Source organism: Atractosteus spatula, chromosome 1, assembly GCF_055471065.1.
Source record: "Atractosteus spatula isolate fAtrSpa1 chromosome 1, fAtrSpa1.hap1, whole genome shotgun sequence".
In the NCBI taxonomy this organism is placed as follows: domain Eukaryota; kingdom Metazoa; phylum Chordata; class Actinopteri; order Semionotiformes; family Lepisosteidae; genus Atractosteus; species Atractosteus spatula.
Window position 1 is genome coordinate 56,250,952 of NC_142706.1, and position 21,909 is coordinate 56,272,860.

General features: G+C 34.6%; 1 protein-coding gene across 8 annotated transcripts in view; it reads left to right on the forward strand.

Moving 5' to 3' along the window:
* rapgef2b (Rap guanine nucleotide exchange factor 2b) overlaps window positions 1-21,909 on the forward strand; it is a 153,500-nt gene that overhangs the window by 72,306 nt on the left and 59,285 nt on the right. For 5 of the 8 annotated variants that reach the window (XM_088911657.1, XM_088911694.1, XM_088911675.1 and 2 more), the window contains exons 5-7: window positions 4,481-4,556; window positions 11,171-11,338; window positions 18,140-18,157. In XM_088911657.1, coding sequence (XP_088767783.1) covers window positions 4,481-4,556; window positions 11,171-11,338; window positions 18,140-18,157 — 262 coding nt within the window. Of the gene's footprint in view, window positions 1-157; window positions 278-4,480; window positions 4,557-11,170; window positions 11,339-18,139; window positions 18,158-21,909 lie in introns of those variants that run through there. The other 3 variants (XM_088911666.1, XM_088911704.1, XM_088911713.1) reach the window with 2 other exon arrangements.

The following is a 21,909-nucleotide window of genomic DNA, read 5'->3' on the forward strand; positions in this document are numbered from 1 at the left end:
GAATGGCTGATGTTTCTCAGGTGTCAGAGCCGGTATTCGGAAGCACTACACTAGGTGAACAAAATGCTGCACACATATCAGCAGCTAGCAGAGGTGGTTAGGTCACCCTGGCAGGAAATGAGCCGTCCACAGGAATGTTGGCTTCAGTCCTCTACACGTACAGCAACAGAAGTGGGAGCTGAGATTCAGAGCACACAGGGATTGCACCGAAAATGGTTGTTTCAAAAGGAACTAGTGGATGGAGTAAACTGCAGTGTGGATTTCAGTGAACAGAAAGGTCAGATACAAATTTACTATTGCTTCTAGTAGAGCTCAAGAAGTTTGAAGCCTGAAGCAAGTTTAGTTTCAGTGGTCGTCACTGCAGTCTAAGAGCAAACTGCAGAGGCTTGGAATACAACTACAGAAACCCTATATAGCTAGACTGACACTGTAAGTATTACCTGTGCTGATTGGGACTGACTGAATTGGATGTATATATCTTAGTAATTCCTTTCTATTTAACAGTTTATACTATCACACCATTTAATTAAAAAATACATGCTTTAAATTTTGAATTTTTCTTTGCTTAATTTTTTAGCTTCTTTTTGCAGTTAATTTTTTTTATTTTTGATCTAGCTATTACTTTTCCATTAACTAAAAAGAAAAGAAGCTTTCTACCTGAAAATGATTAGTTTGTATCTGTACATTTCTTTTGCTGTTCCGAAGTAATGTGTGGAACTGATCCATGTGATTCTGAGTCCTGAAGCCATAAGTCAGCTGTCAACGAGTTAAAATGAGTTCAGCTGTTAATTCCTCGTGCTCTATGCCAATGAGGGTAAGGCTGTGTGTTTTCTGGAAATAGTCATCTAATTCTGTCAAATAATAGTGTGTATATCTGTTGCAACAGTTTTAGTTACAAAAGCAAAAAAGTAACCTTTTAACATCAAATAAAATCGCATGACATTAAGGGCTTTATAATAATAAATCAAGAAGAACTAAGTAAAAGTAGAAGTAGAAGAATTATTTTGCCCTTTGATACAAAAGTATTGCCATAAGCAAGTTCAATGGGGCTTTCTTTTTAGATACCCACAACAGTGCTTGCGTGTAAACTCAATCTGATTTTTTTGATTAGTCAAATTTGGGCATATGTTTTAATACTTGTGTGTTTTGGTGATAGTTTGAAACTTAATTTGTTTTCAGGGCTTAATGTACATTACATTTTCATAGAAGTGTTGTTTTTACTTTATCTTTCAGTTAGGAATTGAAAGTTATCCACCCACTCCTGCTTAAGAGCTTAGGGAATCAGCAGTAGCACAGTACATAAGCAAAGAGGGATTTCACATAGTATTGCACCACACATTTCTCAGGCTCAGCAGAGCCTACGTGAGCATGATGCTCATGATGAATGCGTTTACATTCCTGCGTTGTGGAATTGCATTCCAGTGGTGAGCTGGACTGTTGTGTAAGAGGAATGTAGAGGCCCAAGTGTAGGGGACAGCCATTTAAAAAAATACCCATGGCTCATTGTACTACTGTATATAAGTTTATATAACGCAAGTGGTGAACGTTATCTTATGAACAGGCAATATAGCATGAGAAGCATAATTTAGTGATTAGTTCCACTATTTATTGTGAGGAAGTAGAACAAATGTTCACTTTGCCAAATGAATTACCTAAATTTCCAGCACCATGTTACTACTTCTGACACAGGATGTGCAGCACAATGTATGGTGGTGGATAGGAGTTTGTTATAGACCAATTCATTCATTCACAGTACTTAGGTGTGTTCCAATTGTAATATTCAGAAAACTGGAGAGATTCACCCTTTCTTTTGTATAAGTTGCCTTTTCATTACTGTTTTACATGTAGCTACTCCCTATTATGTTTCCTTTTACAGCAATGCATGTAGAGGAAATATTCTTACTGTGCAGACTGTATTTAATATTATTGAATACAGCAACATTCTCTATTAGATCATGCATTTTTCTTGCAGTAGATTTTGTTAAACTTAATTTTTAACCTAAGTCACAATGTTATTGATTGACTATTTCTCTTGATATTGTTTAGGCTTAAATGTTTTTTTTTATGTTCTTGGTGTTTTAAAGGACCACACAATTCTTAGTTATTTGTGCTTAAGATAGATTGATGTAGATACAGGGACTTGCTATTATGTGGGAAATCAGTGACTTAATTAACTTAATTTTATTTTTTTTTACTCATTAATACAGCATTGTTTAGAACAAAGGATTTTAATGATGAACAGTAATCAACTGCTATGTTTAATTATGTCAGAGTGAAGCAGAATTCCCAAATCTTTTGAAGTTAATTACAGTAGGTTTATAAAACCTGATAACCCCTTTCATCTCTTTTTCTTTAAACTGCTGCTCCAGTTTTGCTTAAAATATTAAAGAAATGCAGTGTTTCAGGTCTCATCATTGTCAACCCATGAGTGCAGTTGGGGAACTGATGAATGAGACTGCAGCTCTTTTTGTAGGAATTAGGTCAGTGAGGATAGCTTCTGCTGGCTTATTGGCCTTGATTGAAGCAGGCATACAGCATCCCATTAGTGGAAAAATTGGCCTATTGTAAAGGTAGAATTCTGCTGCAGTGTCAGATAGTGACATCATAATCATTTTGTAAAGTGACATCAGAAAAACATTAAGGGCAATGTTATTATATGCTATACAGGAGAAATGTCTCTGCTAGAGAAATGAATCAATAATATAGCACAGCAGGCAAGCCTCTGAACAGTCAACTTAATAATTGCCTTTAAATGGTTTATTATACTAAGTGCACCTTTTTGGGCTTTATACAGATTTGCTTTCAAAAAGTTTTATTGGCATGTTGGGGATATACAGATTTCACTATTTGTGGAAAAGACCAGTGTACAACTGAGCTGTTCAGTCCAAATAAATCATTTATTAGACATATCTTCTGTGCATATAAAGAATGAACAACACAGTGATTATTAAACATTTCTTGTAATATACATACAGCAAACACTGTGTGTAAGGATAAAATTAGAATGAGAGTTTGGAGGCTGTTGCAGTTTGGAAGCTCTGGTTCGTGTTCAAAGTGTTTCGATCAGGCTTTGGAATTTTCAGACATGCATGTCCTTTACAATGGACTGTTATGTATATGTTGCAGGATGAACAACTAACTTCACCTCCCCGCTGAATGCACTGTCTCACCGTCTGTGCCAGTCTCGTTTCTGTATCCAGAGGCTGGGTTTTGGCGTTTGCATTGGGTCATTTATTCTGTTTATTTAAGCTTGACAGATTAGTGGTGCCTAGTTTTTTTTTCATTTGGATGTCTTTATACGAAGTGTCCAAGGGTCAAGTGTTGGTTTCAGTGACATCTGTTTCAGACTGCTACCTGTATACTGGTCAGTATAGCTCAAGTTTCTCAAATTGGGGTCTAGTTGGCTGATTTACACGTTTTATGGAGGATATGTTTCTATTTAAGACTTCATGGAAGTAGGACTATTGATTTCTACTGTTTAAACTTTATAACACCTTTAAAAGTAGCTTCTCAAAGCCCTTTCCAAGGCTTGAAAGACCGTTAACAAAGATAGGAGATATCAAAATTAGCACAAATAAACAAAGAATTAGAATTGCAGTAGAAGATGCAATGAGCAGACTAAGACACCAATTAAATAAAAGCCTTTCTAAAGAAGAAGGTTTTAAGTCTGGATTTGAATGCACTTAGAGTAGGGGACTCTCTGATATCCTTGGGGATATGATTCCAGAGAATTTGGAGTATAACAAGAAGGCCCTGTCACTCATAGAATGTAAATGAGCTTGGTGGACCAACAGGACACCAGACATAGACGAAAGAAGGTTGTGAGATGGGAAGTAGAAAGATAATAAGTCAGATAGGTACTGAGGTGCCAAGCATCGGGATTTTGAAGTCAACATGAAATCTGATAGGAAGCCAGTGCGGTGGCTCCAGGACAGAAGTGATGTGATCAGTTGCATGCAGCCCGTTTAGGATTCTGCCTACCAAGTTGTGGACATTCTGATGTTTGTTCAATGTGAATTTAGATATCCCTGCAAGTCTCTAGGCACTGCAGTAATCAATTCTTGAAAAGACAAATGTGTTGACCAGCTTTTCTGCTACAGTCAGAGACAACATAACATGTACTCTGGCAATGTTTTGGGTATAGTTCTGCGTTTGGATAGTCGCTGGGAGAGTTTTTTGGGTCCCAGTTGAGAGGTTGCTTGGTGTACTGTGCTTTCATCTATGTTAATATTTTACTGTGTTTACCTCTTTCTTTTTAAGGTAGCGGTATAAATGTATTCATTTTTTAAAATAATGGCTTTAGGTTGTGCTCTTTGTTTCTCCATGCTAAGAGGGTACACTGCTTCCATAATGCCCCACTCAGTATGTGTTTAATTTTGTAGAAATATCATGATTTATTTATGTTCATGAAGATTGGAGCTGAATTACATTTTTTAAGCTTTTATTTTCCATGACCTCTTGTGTTTCTTCTTTTCCTCAGTTTTGGCAAGCGCTCAGCAGGAAGCCTCAGACGTGGTTGTGAATGCATTGTGCTGGAGCCTTCTGAAATGATTGTGGTGAGTCTTCTGAGAGTGTCCTTTCTAGGGCAGATCTTTTGACCTTTAATTTGACTAAGTTTCATATACTCTTCATTTTGAAGCATTTAATAGATGTACAAGTATGATAGATAAAAGAAATGTGTAAATAATTGGCTTTTTTTAACAGGAGGGAATCTTTGGTTACAATTTTGGCAGTAGGATGGTCTCTTTGATTCAATCATTGTTGATTTTGGTATGGCATCATTTTGTTAAATGAGGATATAGTTAGCTTTGCACAACCCGATGGTTTTGTATGAGAGCCACCCCAAAAATAGTAATTTAAGCAGGAAAATGTTCAAGAACATCAGAGTACATCCTTACTAGTACATGGTGTCTAGTGTATTGAAAACAAAAAAATAAAAACTAAAGAGTGGTTTGTTAGAACCTGTTTATATCTGTAGAATTGTATCTGTAAAACTCTTGTTCATCGTAGGAAATATAGTGTTTTCTGTATTGGAAACAATATATAATAAAAATTGATCATTAATCCGTTATGTGCTTACAAATGGTTAGGATATACATTTCCCATATCTTCTATGCATATCAGCTTGTTAAAAGAGATTCTTCTCATTGTCAATGAGTAGTAGTGAAAAGAATGCATAAAAAATACCATTATCATCTTCAGTCTTTCATTTTACAGTCGGTACATGTTTAGCAGGTTTGTTCCCATTTTAATTGATATCTGATGTTTTTAACTGTTACCAAAATATACAGATTATTGTGTTTACTGGACCTCTGAAAAAATGCTTAGGGAAATCAAGTTGTCTGTCCATTTTATGACATTTTACTACTAGTTTACATTTAACTACTAGTAGTTAGGCATCTGCTAAAAAAAAATCTATGGTATGTGAGTTTGCATGGCCTCATGAATAGAGGTATGTAATCACTCAATCCTAATTGTGCTTTAAAAGAAGACTATGCAGTCAGGGATTTTCAAGATTAACCAGTATTCACATATAGGATAATATACCAATTCGTGTTCAGATGAAGAAATCAGGAAACCAATGCCCAGAGTAGAGGTTCTCAGATTATTTTTTGGGGAGGTCTTGCTGGTCTCTGCATTGCTGATTGTTCCTAATTTGCTTAGGTAACTTAATGAAAAAAGTAAATATAAATAAAGGGCAAATAGATTATTGCATTTCTATATACTGAAGGTATTTTTGTGTTTGTGCTATGTACTGTATGTGACTGTAATTGTAAAGCTAATCAGTGTGCAAAATACTAAATGATTTGCTTTTGCTTTCACCCCAGTGCTTTCATATTTGATAAAACGTGTATTTTTCTTTCTAATATGTAAATCTCGAAGTCTTATTTGTGAAATGCTGGGCGATACTGCACGTATTGTGCATACTGTTATAACTGTCTTATAAATATTTAGTTAAACCTCTCAGCCATCATTTACTTTTGTAAACCTTGACTGTGACATTTTGAAGACAGTACAGTACAATATGTGTTACATGACAAGCACTTGTGGATCTTGGAAAAGTAGTTGAAGGAAGTGGGTGGGAGTTAGGCCTCTGAGCTACTGAGGTTTCAGACCTTCTGAACTACTGTCAGGACTGAATGCTACATCTTTGCAAGTGCTAAGTTCATACTATTCATATCTCATTCTTTTTAGCATTTTTTTGTATTTTGTGAGGCTACCTAATGTGAAAATACTTGCCTGTTTGCAAAACCATGCTGTTGTACTAAGTTATATTTAATGTTTTTTGCAGTTTAATTAGCTGGAAAATACAATATTCCATGTTTGCTTTTAGTCTTATTACTAGTGTCAGAGTTACTTTGAAAGGGTGTATAACTCACACAGCAAAACCTCTAACCAAGATGTTTTTGCAGTTAAATGACCTTTGAGTCAGCTATTAAGACCAAATATGGTGCAATGCCATTAAATACAAAATCTTCAATAAATCATTGACCTATAAATATTTATTAACAAAATGTTTAAATTGCACTTATACATAGCACCAATTCAGGAGTGTGAAAATGTTTACATATTGCTTGCTTTCAAGAGGGAGTAGTGTAATCTGGGTAATTTATGGTAAACTGTAGCTTGAAGAAGATGTGCATGTGAAGATAAATCTTCAGTCTGCGTCATTGTTACAAAATGTGCTAAATATCTTGATACGATGGATAGTTTCAACTTGCGAAAGGCTAGAAGATGCAATCTGCAATATTTAGTTAATTGCAGATATTGCAGTCTTTTTGTAATGGAACAAATCAAGGTTAATTTCATGCTGAAAAGTAGAAAGAATAAACAGTGTTTCACTGCAAAGCCCTTCTTGAGTATTCTTCACTTAATGACCATCATTTTTCTTTTTCCTGCTTTTCTGTATTGCATTAGTATTTACCTATTCTTGTGCAGTTTGTACTCTGATGCAGGACTCCTCTTGAGTCTGTTTGTTAATGCATATACAGACGTCTTTCTTTATACTTCAAATGGTTTTTGCAATTTTTGCAGACAAAATTCTCTTATATTAGTCTAAGTAGTCTTCAATACATGATTTATCTGTTCAGTTGGAATGTCATCCTATGCAAAGTACTACATTATGCAATCCTTTATGATTGCCATTGGGATTCACTGACGTAGCAATTGAAATTGCAATTGAAAGGTATACTAAACACTAAACCACATTTTTCTTTGCTCTATGGTGCTTTAAAATGCAACTGCCGTTGACCAGAAATCTTTATTCTAGTTATCAGCATTACTAAGTGAACAGATATGGTACTTCAACAATTGTAAACAAAATGTTCATAGTCATACAAAAGACAAACGATCATGAAAAGAGGAAGAAAATGAGATTGATTAAAAATGACAAGATGTGTTCCCCCAAATGTATAAAATGAACATGACCCAAGCTGTGCAATATAAATGATCTCTTTGTATAAAGTGAAAGGTGTTTTTTTTGTTTGAAAGATGGATAGTTTGAGTATTTATTAAAATAAATCAGCTATTTGACCAGGAAACCCTTATTTTGTTAACAAAAGCATTATAACATAATAACACTAACATTAAAAAAGCTTATTAATTTAGGGTTGTTTTTTTCTTTTCTTTTTTCTCACTATTAGGGCGTAGAAAACTACAGAGAAAGCTGGTTTATATTTAAGATTCATTGAACAAAGAGAAGTCTAGAAAGAACCATTCCTCAATATATTGTTTAACCAGTACCCTTTAGGCAGCTGTCATCTTCAACAAAAGGAACAAGTAAAGGTTTATTTCATGCTGAAATACCAAAGGCGTCACCCAAAGGCGGTTCCACAGCTGAAACATTGGTGTCACCTGAAGAAGGCTCCACAGCCGAAATGTTGTTTCTTTTCTTCTCTTTTCAGCATGGAATAAATCTTTACTTGTTCCTTTGCAGCCTACGCATGCTGACGCAGCTACATGCTTGAACATCTTCAACAAAAGCTTAATTGGACAGGCACAGTAATTCTGAAACATACCTATTTATAAAATAGGTCAAATATATGAAAGTGGCAAGAAGTTTTTTTTTTCCTATGCGACAAACTGTAATATTGTCTTAAAAAAATTAGAACACCCACTTTCAGTTAAGTAAAAATTCATAGCTTAATACATTATGGAAACTTAAGTTTTTGTGCTTTTGTTAAAAGTGCCATGATAACAGTCTGGCCTGAAAATGATAGATATGATTTTTTTGTATTCTGCTCTGGTAAATGGTTGTTTATGAGATAATTACTTAAAATGTAATTGCTTGGATTACAAAAACTGAAAAATGCCACTGTGTTTAAAACCTGAAGGTTAGACGTGTCGTAAAACAGGACTAAACAAAGACATTATTATGGCTGAGCTTGTTTCAGTATCTTGAAGCTGAGTTGTCATTGAGTTTAACCAAAATTTTTTTTAAATAATTTTACTATTTTTTCCTCAATTATAAACCCTATTGGAGTACTGTATGTGTTAATGCTGAAAGGAAATAAGCAACACATTTTTTAAAGCCGAACTCTGTGATTGCATTTAGGGGGAAGAGCAAAACTAAATTATTTTCAAAACCAGTGAGACTACACTGAAAAATGGTTGCATTACGTAATTAGCTACTGTTCTTTCATTCCCCATGAATGGTTAAACTTAACTACTTAATCATTGACCTAGTTTAGCCAATGTGTGAACAAAGATTTGCTTGTAGAGTAACTCCAACCAGGCTCCCAGAGTTCAAGAAAAGTAAGTTCTTTTTTTTTCTTTAGATGTTTGTTCTTGATATTTAGGGCTCTTGAATTTCAGTGTTTATTTTTGAACTGCCAACATCTCTTTAATCTGTAATTTCCAGTCATTGAGTCTCCACTAGATCCCATTTTAGTGAAAAGTATTTGTTGCCTACCGAGTTCAGGATGATTCTACAGTGGTTAAATATTTTAGTTTTGTGATTATTATGTAGTACATCTCCTGTTGAAAATATTTGTATGTCATATTACTGCTAGCAAAAATAACTCACAATCCATCAAAAATCTACCATAGACTAAATTGTGAAGCTGTGGGACTCAAATATAAGTTAAATGAGCTCTGTCACTGAAAACTCTAATTGAGCAATTAATCAGGCAAAATCTTCAGCAGCTGTTAAAGTAGCATGCCTTATTGTTTCATTGGAAAAACTACATTAGTTTTAGTGTTTTAAACTCACAAATAAAATTTTCTTATGGTAATATTAAAAGGAATGTCACATGATTAAAATTGAAATTGCCCTTGAAAATTTTTACTCGAAGTAACAGTAAAGATTAGTCAACCAAGCCTGACTTGTATATCTTTAAGAGGTGCAAGGAAACCAGAGCACCTTGTAAAAGCACATGCCAGAGTAGGAAAAAAAAACAACTCCATAGAGACAGATTCCCCAAGCCAGAACTGAACCCAGGACTGTGAGACTGTAGTTTTAATTGTTCAACTGTGCTGTAGTACTAGGGGTATTAATGATGTTTATGTAATACAAATGTGTGTGACTTAGTTGGAGGTTTGTATAAGATCAGGGTTATGTATTTACCTTTAACTTTATTTTTATCTGGCCTTTTTTTACTTTTATGTTGCAAAATCTTTGTCGTTAGTTTTTCTGTGTGTTGTACAGATTTCTGGCCAGTGATGATGATGATGATGGTGGTGATGATCTTGATCATGTATTTATATAGGGCTTTCCAAACCCAAGAATACTCTGAATGCTTGTCAAAATGATGTGGTTGAAGCTCTGAAAGGGTCACTGATTTTCACCATCAAACTGATTACTCACTGGGGTCTGATTTTCCTTTTCCTAGTTACATTTAGTAAAATTTGTTACATATTTTACATTTTTGTTTTTTTTTAATTGTTGCTTGTATGTTTCTTTAAAGGTTATTTGTGTGCATTGTGGTGGTGACAACAGAGTGGTGAGATAGACTGGTTCATTATACTTAGCAGCTATTACTTGGCATTTAGGTGCCATAGAGTAGTGTCACCAAGCACATCTGTTTTGCGTGTGGGTGCTGTTTTTTTTAATAAAGACTGTTAATAGAAGGTTAGTTGATGGCAATAGTGTCTTTTTTCCCTGTTTTTAATCATTAGACATATGTGGAATTTTACCAAGACAGACTGTTGCAGTATGTAGTCTGAGGAAGATGCAGTTGCTATTAAAGAATAATCTTGTGCCATAATCTGCAGTAATCTGTGGAATAATTTAACAGTCTGTACTGAATAACCAGACCACACGTCTGCAAATTAGTGCAGAATGATTAGTTTTTGCTTTTCTTTGTAAAATGTTTGGTGCCTCCCGCCTGTAATTATTACACAACAGCCTAGGTTCCTGTGACACCGATACAGACATGATTTCCATTCTGGTTATACTCCAAACAATTTACACTGCTCCCTTGCAGTTGCCATAGCAGCAGATAGTACGGTACAGAGATGTATAATGCAGAAGCCAGTATGCTGTTGTAAAATACGAGACTGCAGTGAACGAGACAAGAAAGGAATGTGTAAGCTATAACTGTCTTTTTAAATTCTAATTCATCTTTCTTTTATAAGGGAATAATTTGTTGGCTGTCATATTTTTTGATTGGTAACTTAGGACACTAAGGTTTTTGCTTATGCAATCTTTTTGTTTATTGAGACTGCTTTATGAAATGCTTATTTTCTTTCCTTGATTTTTCTAATCTACTGATGGATGTCTATGAAGGGACAAATATTACACGACTTCAGTTTATTTGTTATTGGTGTCTCCTTGTGTTCCTGCTGAGTGGTAAATTTGCCTCAGCTACATCAGAAGCAGATAAAAAATTGCTGAATTGCTTGTTAATTTTGTGAGCTTTATACACGCCTAACATTGTCTGTCCTTCAGTTGCTTTTAAAAAATGTTTATCTTTCTGTGGGTCTCTGCAATTTAAGTGTGCTTTTCAAAAACATTGATGAAAAGCTGCCTGCCAACCAGTAAAATAGGTAAACTGTTAGCTTGTCAGGGGAAAATCAATCTTTAATTGCATTTAATGCTTCCTTTTTGGTGTTAAATTGTATTGATCGGCGCGTTCGGGTAACATATGTGTCTGAGCTTAGAGCTGCACAGTATGCAGTTGCTGCAGATAAAACCCTTCATATCTTGCTCTTTTTATCTCTGTACTGTTAGGTGGACTATATGGATGAAAATGAGGAATACTTTCAACGGCAAGCTTCTCACCGACAGTCTCGCAGGAGATTTCGTAAAATTAACCAAAAAGGAGAGAGACAAACAATTATCGATACAGTGGATCCATACCCTGTTGGGAAGCCGCCTTTACCCAGAGGATACCACACGGTGAGTCAGTAGGCCTTATCATCTGTGAGCTATACTGTATGTTGTGCTTGTAGCAAATGGTATCTTTTTGCTTTACCCAGTAAGTTAATAAGAAAAGGTATTTAATCAGAAAGCTGCAGAAAATCTACGTGATGCTGCTGAGTATGGTGGATGTGTTTTTTTTGTTTGCTGAGGCTTAAAATAGGAGAGGAGGTTGAACATGGGCCTTTTCATTTTTGAACGGCTTCTATACAAGTGACTATCATTTAACGCATGTCATCTTAAATTCTCAGTTTTTTGCTTAAATATTTCCAGTTTGATGGTGGGTGGACTGTAAAGTATGACTTCAGATAAAGCAGCAAATCTGCATCAATATGTTCAGATAAATTTTATCATGTTAGAACAAATGTGATGAAAATTCACAAAGCTAGCAAGTTAACAAAAAAATTGCCAGACTTCTTCAAGGCTGAAGGTGTTAGCCCATTTGCTTTCTAGTGTTTTTATTATGGAACATTTGTCGGTAACTTTGTAGAATAAATGAAATTAAGGGGGTCATATGAGCTTGTTCTATAGGTACATTCATTTGAGATGTGCACAGCTTGGAGGTGAAATTGGTGTGATTAGTTCTTAATATATTTTAATACATTTCAATTTTATATATGCCAATATAAAAGTACATGTGTTATGTTTGCAACTGCAGTCGCTGGGGCTATTTAATCCCAGGAGATCAGAATCAAATCTGGATGTCATTTACTTGTTTACTTTATTAGAAGAAACATCATAAATCCTAATTTCTTGCTTTAAAATAGAACAGTGAACTTTCTCATGATCTAAAAATGTTGATTATATACCATTCTAAGTTCAAAATCAAGAATGCCTGTGAGAACATAATGAACATCTGTACTAAACTTAATGCTGTCCTACACATTTAATTGCTGTTCTATTCTTATTCCTTTAAATGTATTTGTCGCCATCCTATGCATTTCTTTTCACAAAAATTCAAAGTTTTACTTGCCTAATCAAATATACCATGACACCAGCTTTTTGAGATTTGTTAACACCAGTGTAAACACTGAACAGTGTAACAGGAGAACAAGAACATGTACAGATAGTGGTCAAAAAATGAATTGTCATGCCATCAAGTGTACTAGTCTACCTGGAATTCTTCAGGAATTGAGCACCATTTCACCACCAGAAAGTCAGTTTTTCCTCAATCCTGGTTGATGGAGTTGGAAACCACTCTCTCATGCAAAGTTCCAGAATATCTTATAAATGCTCAATTGGGTTCAGATCTGGTGACCAAGAATGCCAAGACATGCATAATTACAGTGTCATGCCTATGATCTATGAATGGGGGAATTGTCATCCTAGAAGACACTGTTTTCAGCAGGAAAACAGTGCAACATGGAGTGAAGATCACACAGAGGCACTAAGTAATGATTAACATTGACTTTGCCTTCCAAGGGAATGAGTGCACACAAGCAATGCCAGGAAAATGGAAATCGGGACATTATGCAACCAACAGAAACCTGTTGAAACCAAGTACATAGGGCTGACTCCACATACCCTCTCATCCATTTGTCTAGAACTTTGTGAAGGGTGACTCATCTAATCACATGACATTACTCAACTGCTTGGTAGTCCACTGCCTGTACTCATTGCACCAGTGGACTTGCAAATGTGAATGCTAGGTGTGATGAGCAGTTTGTGCACTATAAATTGACTGTGGTTTTCCACTCTGTGGAGTTCTTGGTGGGTAGTTTTTAATGAAGCTGGCTGCTCATGACTAGCTACTTGTGCCTCAGGTTGAAATTTACAGTCAATCTGCAGTTGCTCAACTGTTATGCTTTGAATTAAGGCACAGATATCACAATCCTGGAGTATGTACTTCTGCTCACTGTTGTCCTTTGCTAGTGATGTATTTTCCTTGGATTTTTGTGCTGATATCATCTTAGATACCTGTCTTGGTAACTCAAGCTCCTGCCAAATATCTCTGAACAATCACCCCTTCTTTGTTTACAGAATCACTGAGACTTCTTCTTGCAGCAATCCTAGCTATAATTATAGGCAAAGCAGGCTATTCCAACATTTTAATACATAACCTTAAGTGTACTGGAAGTTACTTGCTTAACACGAGTCTAAACAAAAGCTATTCTTAACAACTCCTAGTCTTCCACGTCTTCCTCGACAATTTGTATATGAAGCTGTGCACTTAACACAGAGCCTGCTTGACTTGCATTTTAGCCAATATTAACCAAATTTATGGTTACAGCGTTTATTTTAACCAGTAGTTTAATATTCCTTTCATTGGATTTAAGGTTAATGAAATGTGCAGTAATCACAAGGACGGTGTTTATATTTTTTATTAAAAAACATCCTAAACTTAGTGGGCAATCGGGACAGTCAGCTGCACTGGAATTTAATGAAAACTTATTGACTGATAATTGCCTATTAAAGGGAGGTATACAGGTAGAAAATAATGAAAATGCATAACACTACTTAAACCACATTTAGAATGTACAATACTATGTATACAATACTATGTATTGTTTTATACATATAGTACTATATTGTTGTATACTTGAAAGAGCTGAGCAAATGCACTGCAGATCTTTTACCTCAGCTGACAGTAGAAAAGCTAAATTGAGTGTTGTATTGCTTACTAACCTAGTCTTTAGTTCTAAACTTAAATTTTTAAACTTTTCGACAAATGGGAAAAGGCTGGTTGTGTCTTAAAAGTACTAGATGTGGAACAACCCTGAATGCAAAAATGGTAGAGAAATTGTCCTGAAAGATATGGATTAACAAGAAGACCCAGAATATGAAAAGAAGTTATAACTTATAAAGATCACTTTATTGACCATATACAATTTCTTGTATTAGGAATGTGTCTTTTCGCATACCCCAACTTGCTCTCCATGAGGCACACAGACAGGGAGAGAAGCTTGGAGTCAGAGCGCAGGGTCAGCCTTTTATATGGCGCCCCTGGAGCAGCTGGGGTTAAGGGCCTTGCTCAGGGGCCCAACGGAGTAGGATTCCTCTGCCGGCCACGGGATACAAACCGGCAACCTTCCAGCCACAGGCGCAGATCCTTAGCCACAGAGTCACCGCACCACCCCTCAATAGTTATAGTTATATATTATAGTTGTTTGTGATCTAATGTGTCATAAGAGACAAATATGGCAGTTTTCCATACATGTAACAGACACAAGCTAATGGATCATGGCTGAAGAAAATACTAAACTGATTTTGTAGTTGGCTGGATTTACCAGTACAACCAATACTGTCTGTGGACCTGTTGAAAAACTGAACCACATAAGTTTAATGAGCAAAATTGCTTCCTCTTATTTGTGTCCTTACTGATAAATTACAAAACTGGATGAGAGATGATCATGGTAGAATTTTGGGAAGGTTCAATTGTGGATTGATAATTGCTGTTAATGATGAGATTCATGTATTTACATGTTATGTATGCCAATCATACTTGTGTATATGTACTGGCCATACTTAAAAAATACTATGTAGTGATGATTGAAAGTGGGTAGTTATAGGTTAGTGTTACTGAAGTGCAACTTAGAAGGATCATTAACTATTAACAAAGTTTTTGACTTTAATGTATGTTAATCTCAAAAATGTTTCAGAAGATGCAGAAAATCTAATGAGATGCTGTCATCTTATTACAAACATTAACTAAATATCCCCCCTTACAGCTGGCCACATAGTATTGCTGGTTTTGCAGAGGAAATTTATACCAGTTGTACTCATGCTCTTCATTTTGTGAAGTCCACTCCATTGGATCGCAGCGGAGTTGAGGTCACATGCCTGATGAAACCTGCGCAAATTGTGTAATTTTCATAAGAATTAAAGTTAAGTTTAGTTGGACTTTTTGTTTTTGTCATTAAAATGTTAAAAGAAAATCTTCTCAGTGACCTTTATATGCCAATGTGCCTACTCTATGTACATTGGAAAAACAATCCTTAATGTTAATACCTCCATGCTGCATAATGTTCAATAATGTGAGTTGCAATAGCTCAAAGGCAAGAGAAAATGTGGTGATTATCATAATCTTATGATAATATATCTGTGATGACGTTTAACAAGGAAGGGTGTTCTACAATACAGAGGAACTACAGGAAATGTTAACGTTTTGCATAATGGAATGCAGCCCACTATCAGTAGATGTAATAAAAGAACAAAACACTATGCAAATATGCCTCGTCATGACAAAAAGAGGAAAACGAAAGAAGTCCAGGACTTAATATTTTTTGTTCAGCACCCATGCTGTTACTGATTTCGTAGCACTTTTTTAAATGGCGAATTGCATTCCAGAGTTTTCTTTGCTAATATATCCTATTGATATATTTTGCGGATTGTTTGATGTAGGCCTAAGTTGTGTTTTAAAGGCTGTGATAATAGTGTTCGGTGTTAAGCATTTAACAACAAAAAAGCAAATGCATATATAAAACTAATTCACTTCAGGTTGAAATTGACTACATTTTTGGGTTAGGTTTATGTACTTGTAACCACACCAGCTGTTACAACTTTGAGAAGTTATATCCTCAAATGTATGATATCCTCAGTTTGTTAAAACCAAGCATATTTGGTTCAGCAATGACATCAGATTTTTGTCTGCATTAACTCGTTTGGACGATGGATAGTCACAAACCTTCGGTGATAGCCTTCAGAAATCTGTACTGCATGTGACACCTAGTAGCTGGGATGTAGGCTATAAAGCACCATCATCATTCGCACAAGATTCTGAAAGAATTAGTCTTGCAGAATTTTTTTTTAAAGTTAGTGTCAAAAAACATTGTTCAGGAAAGTAGTGTCAAATATTTTGCAAAGATTACATTCAAAAAATGTTATGCAGATTTGAATACTAAATTATAGCCTGGTCATTTTATAAATTGCTTGGCCAGTTTTTCTTTAAAAAAAATTTAAAACTCTCATTTAAGAAATTATGGAAAATCTGTGAATTGGCTGCTTTGCTGTACTATACCATATAATCATATATCATCAAAGTCCTTTCATCCCTTCCCTTCAATTTTAGGGTGGTAATCACTGCTGGTTTTTTTTACATTCTCAGCTGATAGTTTAGAAATCCCCAGAACATTATACATCTATACATCAACTCAAAGAAATGTGCACATTTATAGACACATTGCAAAGTTCTGATAAAAGCTTATTTTTTACACAAATGCTGAACAGCATTACATTACAAATGTTTCTTATTTTGAAACATGAAATTTGTGAGAAAATATTTTGAATGGTGCATAAAGCTAAGGTGTTATGGAAGATGCACTGTATGCAGTTTTGAAGTTGCTTAATCTGTAAATCTATACACTTAATTTCTACTTATGATTTCTCAGAACACACAGAACCAGTCATTAGCACATTACACAGTGTACAGTCAAAACTATTATTACACTTTCTCTAGGAAAAAAAATGTCATAGGCCCTCTTCCAGATTTTCAGATGAAAACTTAAACTTCTACATACATTTCAAGTAAATTAAAAGATTTTGGAAAATTCAAGGGACAACCCCACTGTATTTTGCAGACAAAATCAGAAACTGAACAAGTCAAATCAAGGTGTGAATTAATTCAGTTTTCTTTCAAGATTTCCTTTCGCATTGTGGCTTTAAACTTTGAGGCAGTGTTTGCTGTGGGAAAATTGTCAGACTTACAGTTACAGAAGCCAAATTGAACAGACCTCTCAAGTGATCAGGGAAATATTCATTCTTTAAAATGATCGATACTTGTGTACTTTATGCATATAAACGGTCTGCTTCAAAGCTGCAGACAGTCCCTTTGTTTCTAATACAAATTGAGACTTTAAATTGTGCTGTGGCATTTTTTGTGACAGGCCACCCACACACGCTGCTATTTATATGCCTACCATATGTCTACACTAATAACCTAGTTATTTCAAACAAAAGTATAGAGATGAGTTTAATATCTGATTCAAATACTGGAACAGTTCAAATGCATAGTTTAATACATTTCTTTTAGGCTTCTCAGGTACAAAGCAGAATACAAAATGAAATCCCACCCTACTGTTTTGATTTAAATGGAATTGTTAAAGCATTGAATATGGAGGCTTAAAATGAAACACCACTTTTTAGACTTGTGCCCAAATTAAACTGTAGCCTGTCCAGATGTTCCATCTTATGATTTGCTTAGTCTGTGTACAGCATAATTAATGACTAAATGATGAATATATAATACACCTGACTGCAAGTTCAGAAAATACTGCACATACCAAGATGTCAGGAGTCTAAATCATGATGGGTTTTTGCTCTTGAAGTACATACCGTTTGGTGTTCTCTAAAAATAAAATAGATATATCATTTTTATTACTAGATAAATCTAGCTATTCGTGTCAATAAGGGACTTTGCTGTCCCAGTGCAGCCATTCCTTAATTGTTATGGTTTTGTGAACATCATTTACACAAGGATTGATGTTAATCATAGGAAAGAAGCTGGCTCCCAGAGAAAAATTATTTCAGTAATTCTTTAGCACTGATTATTAAATTGTTCTAGGTTCTCAAAGGTTTTGTACGGATTGCAAGAAGCATGTTTCGAGAGGATTAGTTATTGGTATTTTTATTTAATTTTAAACTGCATGGCGAACCTGCATCAGCATGATAAAGAATGAAAATGCTTTTTTTCTTTCAGCTTGCATGACTCATACAGCATAATTTTAAGGGACATAATCAAGCTCCAAGCATAATTTTCATAATCTTGGAATGAAATGTGGCATGTGTGATAATTCTCATCTTTTCCTTTTCCTTTTATGGCATTCATTTCATATTGGCTCACAGGAATGCACTAAACCTCAGGTATTGTAACTGTTATATGTACATGTCTACTAACATGGGGTTTTGTCTTGTGCTTGCACTGTGCTTAAGATTTTTGTTGAATTTGTTTTCTTTTGTCTTGTTTGCCTGTTTGTCTTCAATGTTTAAGTTGGCAATATAACTGCAAAAATGTGTTTTTCTTTATTAGAAATTGTACAGTAAAAGAAAATTGTACTTTAAAGGAAATATTTAATTTCTGAGGAGAGGCCTGCAATTTCTTAATGCTTTAAGTTTTTAAAAATGTATTTTTTAGAATTGAAGATTCATACATTTCTATAAAGTAGAAAATTAAATATTTTGTATTAAATTGAGCACACAATTTAATTATGCATGCTGACGAATGCACTTCAAAATGTGTAACAATTTTCAGATAAAATCAGATATTATAATGTACCATTAGTTACAGGTTTATTTGGGTAAGTTTGGGTTATCTTTCTGTTATCCAGTACTTAAAAATGTATTCATTTGTACAGACATTCAGCAAAATATGCTTCTGACTTTTAAACCAATGTCTTAGTTCTCCTATATTTGTAAAGTAATTTACATTTGACAGTACTTCTAAATGGAAAGAATCTTATTCATACATTTTCACCTTTCTTTCATAAAACAGATGCAAAATAAGTTGTCTACAAAAACATTTTAAAAAGATTCACAATCATTTTTTTTATTCCAATCAAATCTAGAAATTAAGTGAATAAGCTCACATTGTGTTAGTTTTTTCTTAGGGATGTGAGCTTTTGGCTTCTAGTGCTGTAGTCCTCTCTATTATTCCCATTACTTGTCAAAGACTGATTAAGGAAGGGTTTACTCAAGAGAAATCTCGGATGAACACACAGGATGAGTGACAAAGCCATCAAATATTTCTGAGAAAAGCCTGCCTATTTTTAGTTCTGTCCTTTGCAACTTTGTGTGCGGTTATTCAGCTGTGCTTGAATATAAAAGCCCAGTGACAGGTGTACAACATTTGCAAGAAATTTTAAAGAGACTATAAAATGAATGCAGGTAAGGAATAAACAATACTGGCATTTTTAGAGTTGGCAGGAATTTATCATAAATAGCTAGTCCTAGAAATATGGATGTGATTTTCAGTAAGATGTTTCATGTCTTACTTCTGTATAAACCCTGCAGATTTACAGCCATCTGGATCATTCTTGGAAATATATCTCAAAAAGAGATAATTACAATAATCCTGTAAAGGCAAATATGAAAACAATTTCAGAGCATTAAACCTGCTACTTTTCAGTTCTGTTGTTTAAAAATGCTAAGCACTTCTTGTAATGTATTTAAGTAAAAGAAAATATTTTATACTATTGTATTTAATATATAATAACATGTATGTTACTGGTCTTTTTTCACATTTAAATGTCAGACCTGCAGCAGTGCTTAGAACATAACTCTGTTTTGTTGTGGATACAATAGTAATGATATCTTTATACAGTAATAGAAAGATGTGAGGGTAAAAGAACACTTTGAAATGGCATGTTTGAATGAGGTGAACTTCAGACTTCATTGCTAGTCAGATTAGAATCTGAAAAACTCCATGTAGCAGAGAGGTTAAGAATATTTTAATGGAAAATGTTTGCCATTGAATTCCATGTTTCTCTCTGAATTTGCATGCAATGTTTTGAGCAGCAGCCCTGATGTAAAGGCTGTCAAGCTATAGCTTGGTGGCAAGGGACTATGGAGGAGTGTGACTCCTTCTCACATTGTTTTCAGAACATTTACTGGAGGTTGTCTATTTTGGAAGGTGACATCATCCTCAGAGCCAGAACTTGCACATACTGCTGGAATAGTCTGTTGTTCTCTCTGTGCAGGGAGGACAAGTGCATGATTTGATGGGTCACCTTAAGATGCTATTTGACAACTGAAATCCAGAGAACAAAGTTTCAGCTCAAGTAACCTTGACTTGACCATGAATATACTGTAGAATATTGTAATTCAGAAACAGGCAATATTATAAGTTGGCAATAAAACTAAAGGATTATTTTTTTCTTTAACTATGGAGCTTTATTTTTTTTAATTAAATGGAATTTAACATTTTGTAAGTGTTTAAACTACTGCATTAAGCATACTTTAAATGCAATACAAGTTGAGATGTTATGAAAACTGCACTTGTGGCCCATATTCTAATTTTTCTCATTTTGCACTTGATTCATAATTACTTTATACTTTTTATGCAGTTTTGCCTCGGGTGCTAGACTCGGAAGAAACACTTTGTTTTGTGTTTATCATCATTCATTTGTTTTAGCTAGTGGCTGAGGTACTTTCTTCTAAACCCATAAAACCACAGTGACATTAAGGGTTGGAAATTAGTTATGCAAAGTATGTAGTTCACTTTTAACAAAAAATTGGTAAACTCATTGCTTTGCTAAAGTACCGGTGGTTGTAAAGGCCATGTGCATTATGTAACTTCATTTAAAATAAGCAGATCAGTAGGAGGAATGAACCATTATTCCTATGTCTCAGCACTTGTCAAAATTTAAAACAACTAAATTGATTTTCGAAAGAGTGGTTGAAGATCTTTCGTGGATAAGAGAATGACATTTCAGACATAAAGACACTCATTGATGTTGGCATATGTAACAAAAAGGATATTGAAATATTGTTGTGCAAATTTCATTACAGTAATAAAGATATTCAAAATGTATTATCATCATTCAGTGGTCATTGGTATTCAGAGAACAAAGTTGCCATTTCTGTAACTGCTTTTTTCTCCAAAGTACATTGCTTGCTGTATTATTTTGTGATTGTCTCCTGACATAAAGATCAACATAGTGTTCTAAAATAACAACTGCAAAAATGCTTTCCTTCAAATTTCTTTCTTTAAAAGTCTTTTTAGAACCAGGAAGTCTGAGAATAACAGTATATCACCAGCAAAAGCAAAATACTGACGGCATGGTTAAAGGAGGCTGGCAAAGTCAAGTGGTTAATTTCTCTACTAATATGCATGATAGGGTGATCAGATCTGCCAACCTCACAGGTTCATCCAGTACTTTTTATAGCTGAGATAACATTGGGTGCTTGAGCTAATGTTTATTTATAACTTGTCAAGATGTCAGCACTCTTTGTCACGTATGGCACATTGTTGTGAATGTGTACTAAAGGGGGTTACAGCATTTGTTGTCATCAGTTTCAAATATATAAACATGGTTAGGTTTTATAGAAGGTGCAAGCAGCACAAAAGTAGTGTGCCTTCTAGATAGGAATTGTAATCATTTTAATAATTCTGTGATCAAAGGAAAGATTGTCTACTGCTGTGCATAGGATTGTAAACTGTCCTGTATCACTTATAAATGCATTTTGGTAATGCTGATGTGTTTTTCATTCTCAAAATTAATTTACTGTGCATGTTTAAAATATATCTGAGCAACATGCTTTGTCATGAGAAGAGGCTTTGATAATCCTGTTTCATGTAGGAGTTAAACATCTCTTTCAGATTAAGCTATTTTAAGATGGCTTGGATTTATTTCATATGAAACCTTTCTTATGAAGTGTTCTGCTGTTATTGTCTTTTTTTGTACTATTTATTTTGCAGCTTTGGTTTTTAAGCTAAGCATTTTCTTAAATAAAACATACTCAGATTGCTGATTCCCCTGAATATTTCAGCTTGGTTACAAGGTTTTTCTGAATACTGATTTCTTTGTCATTCTCTTCCTCTTCTCTCTTCATTCCTGTCATTTTCATGTTTGACTGTCATAGTACACTATAGCTTTGTTTTTTGTGTTAAGATTTTT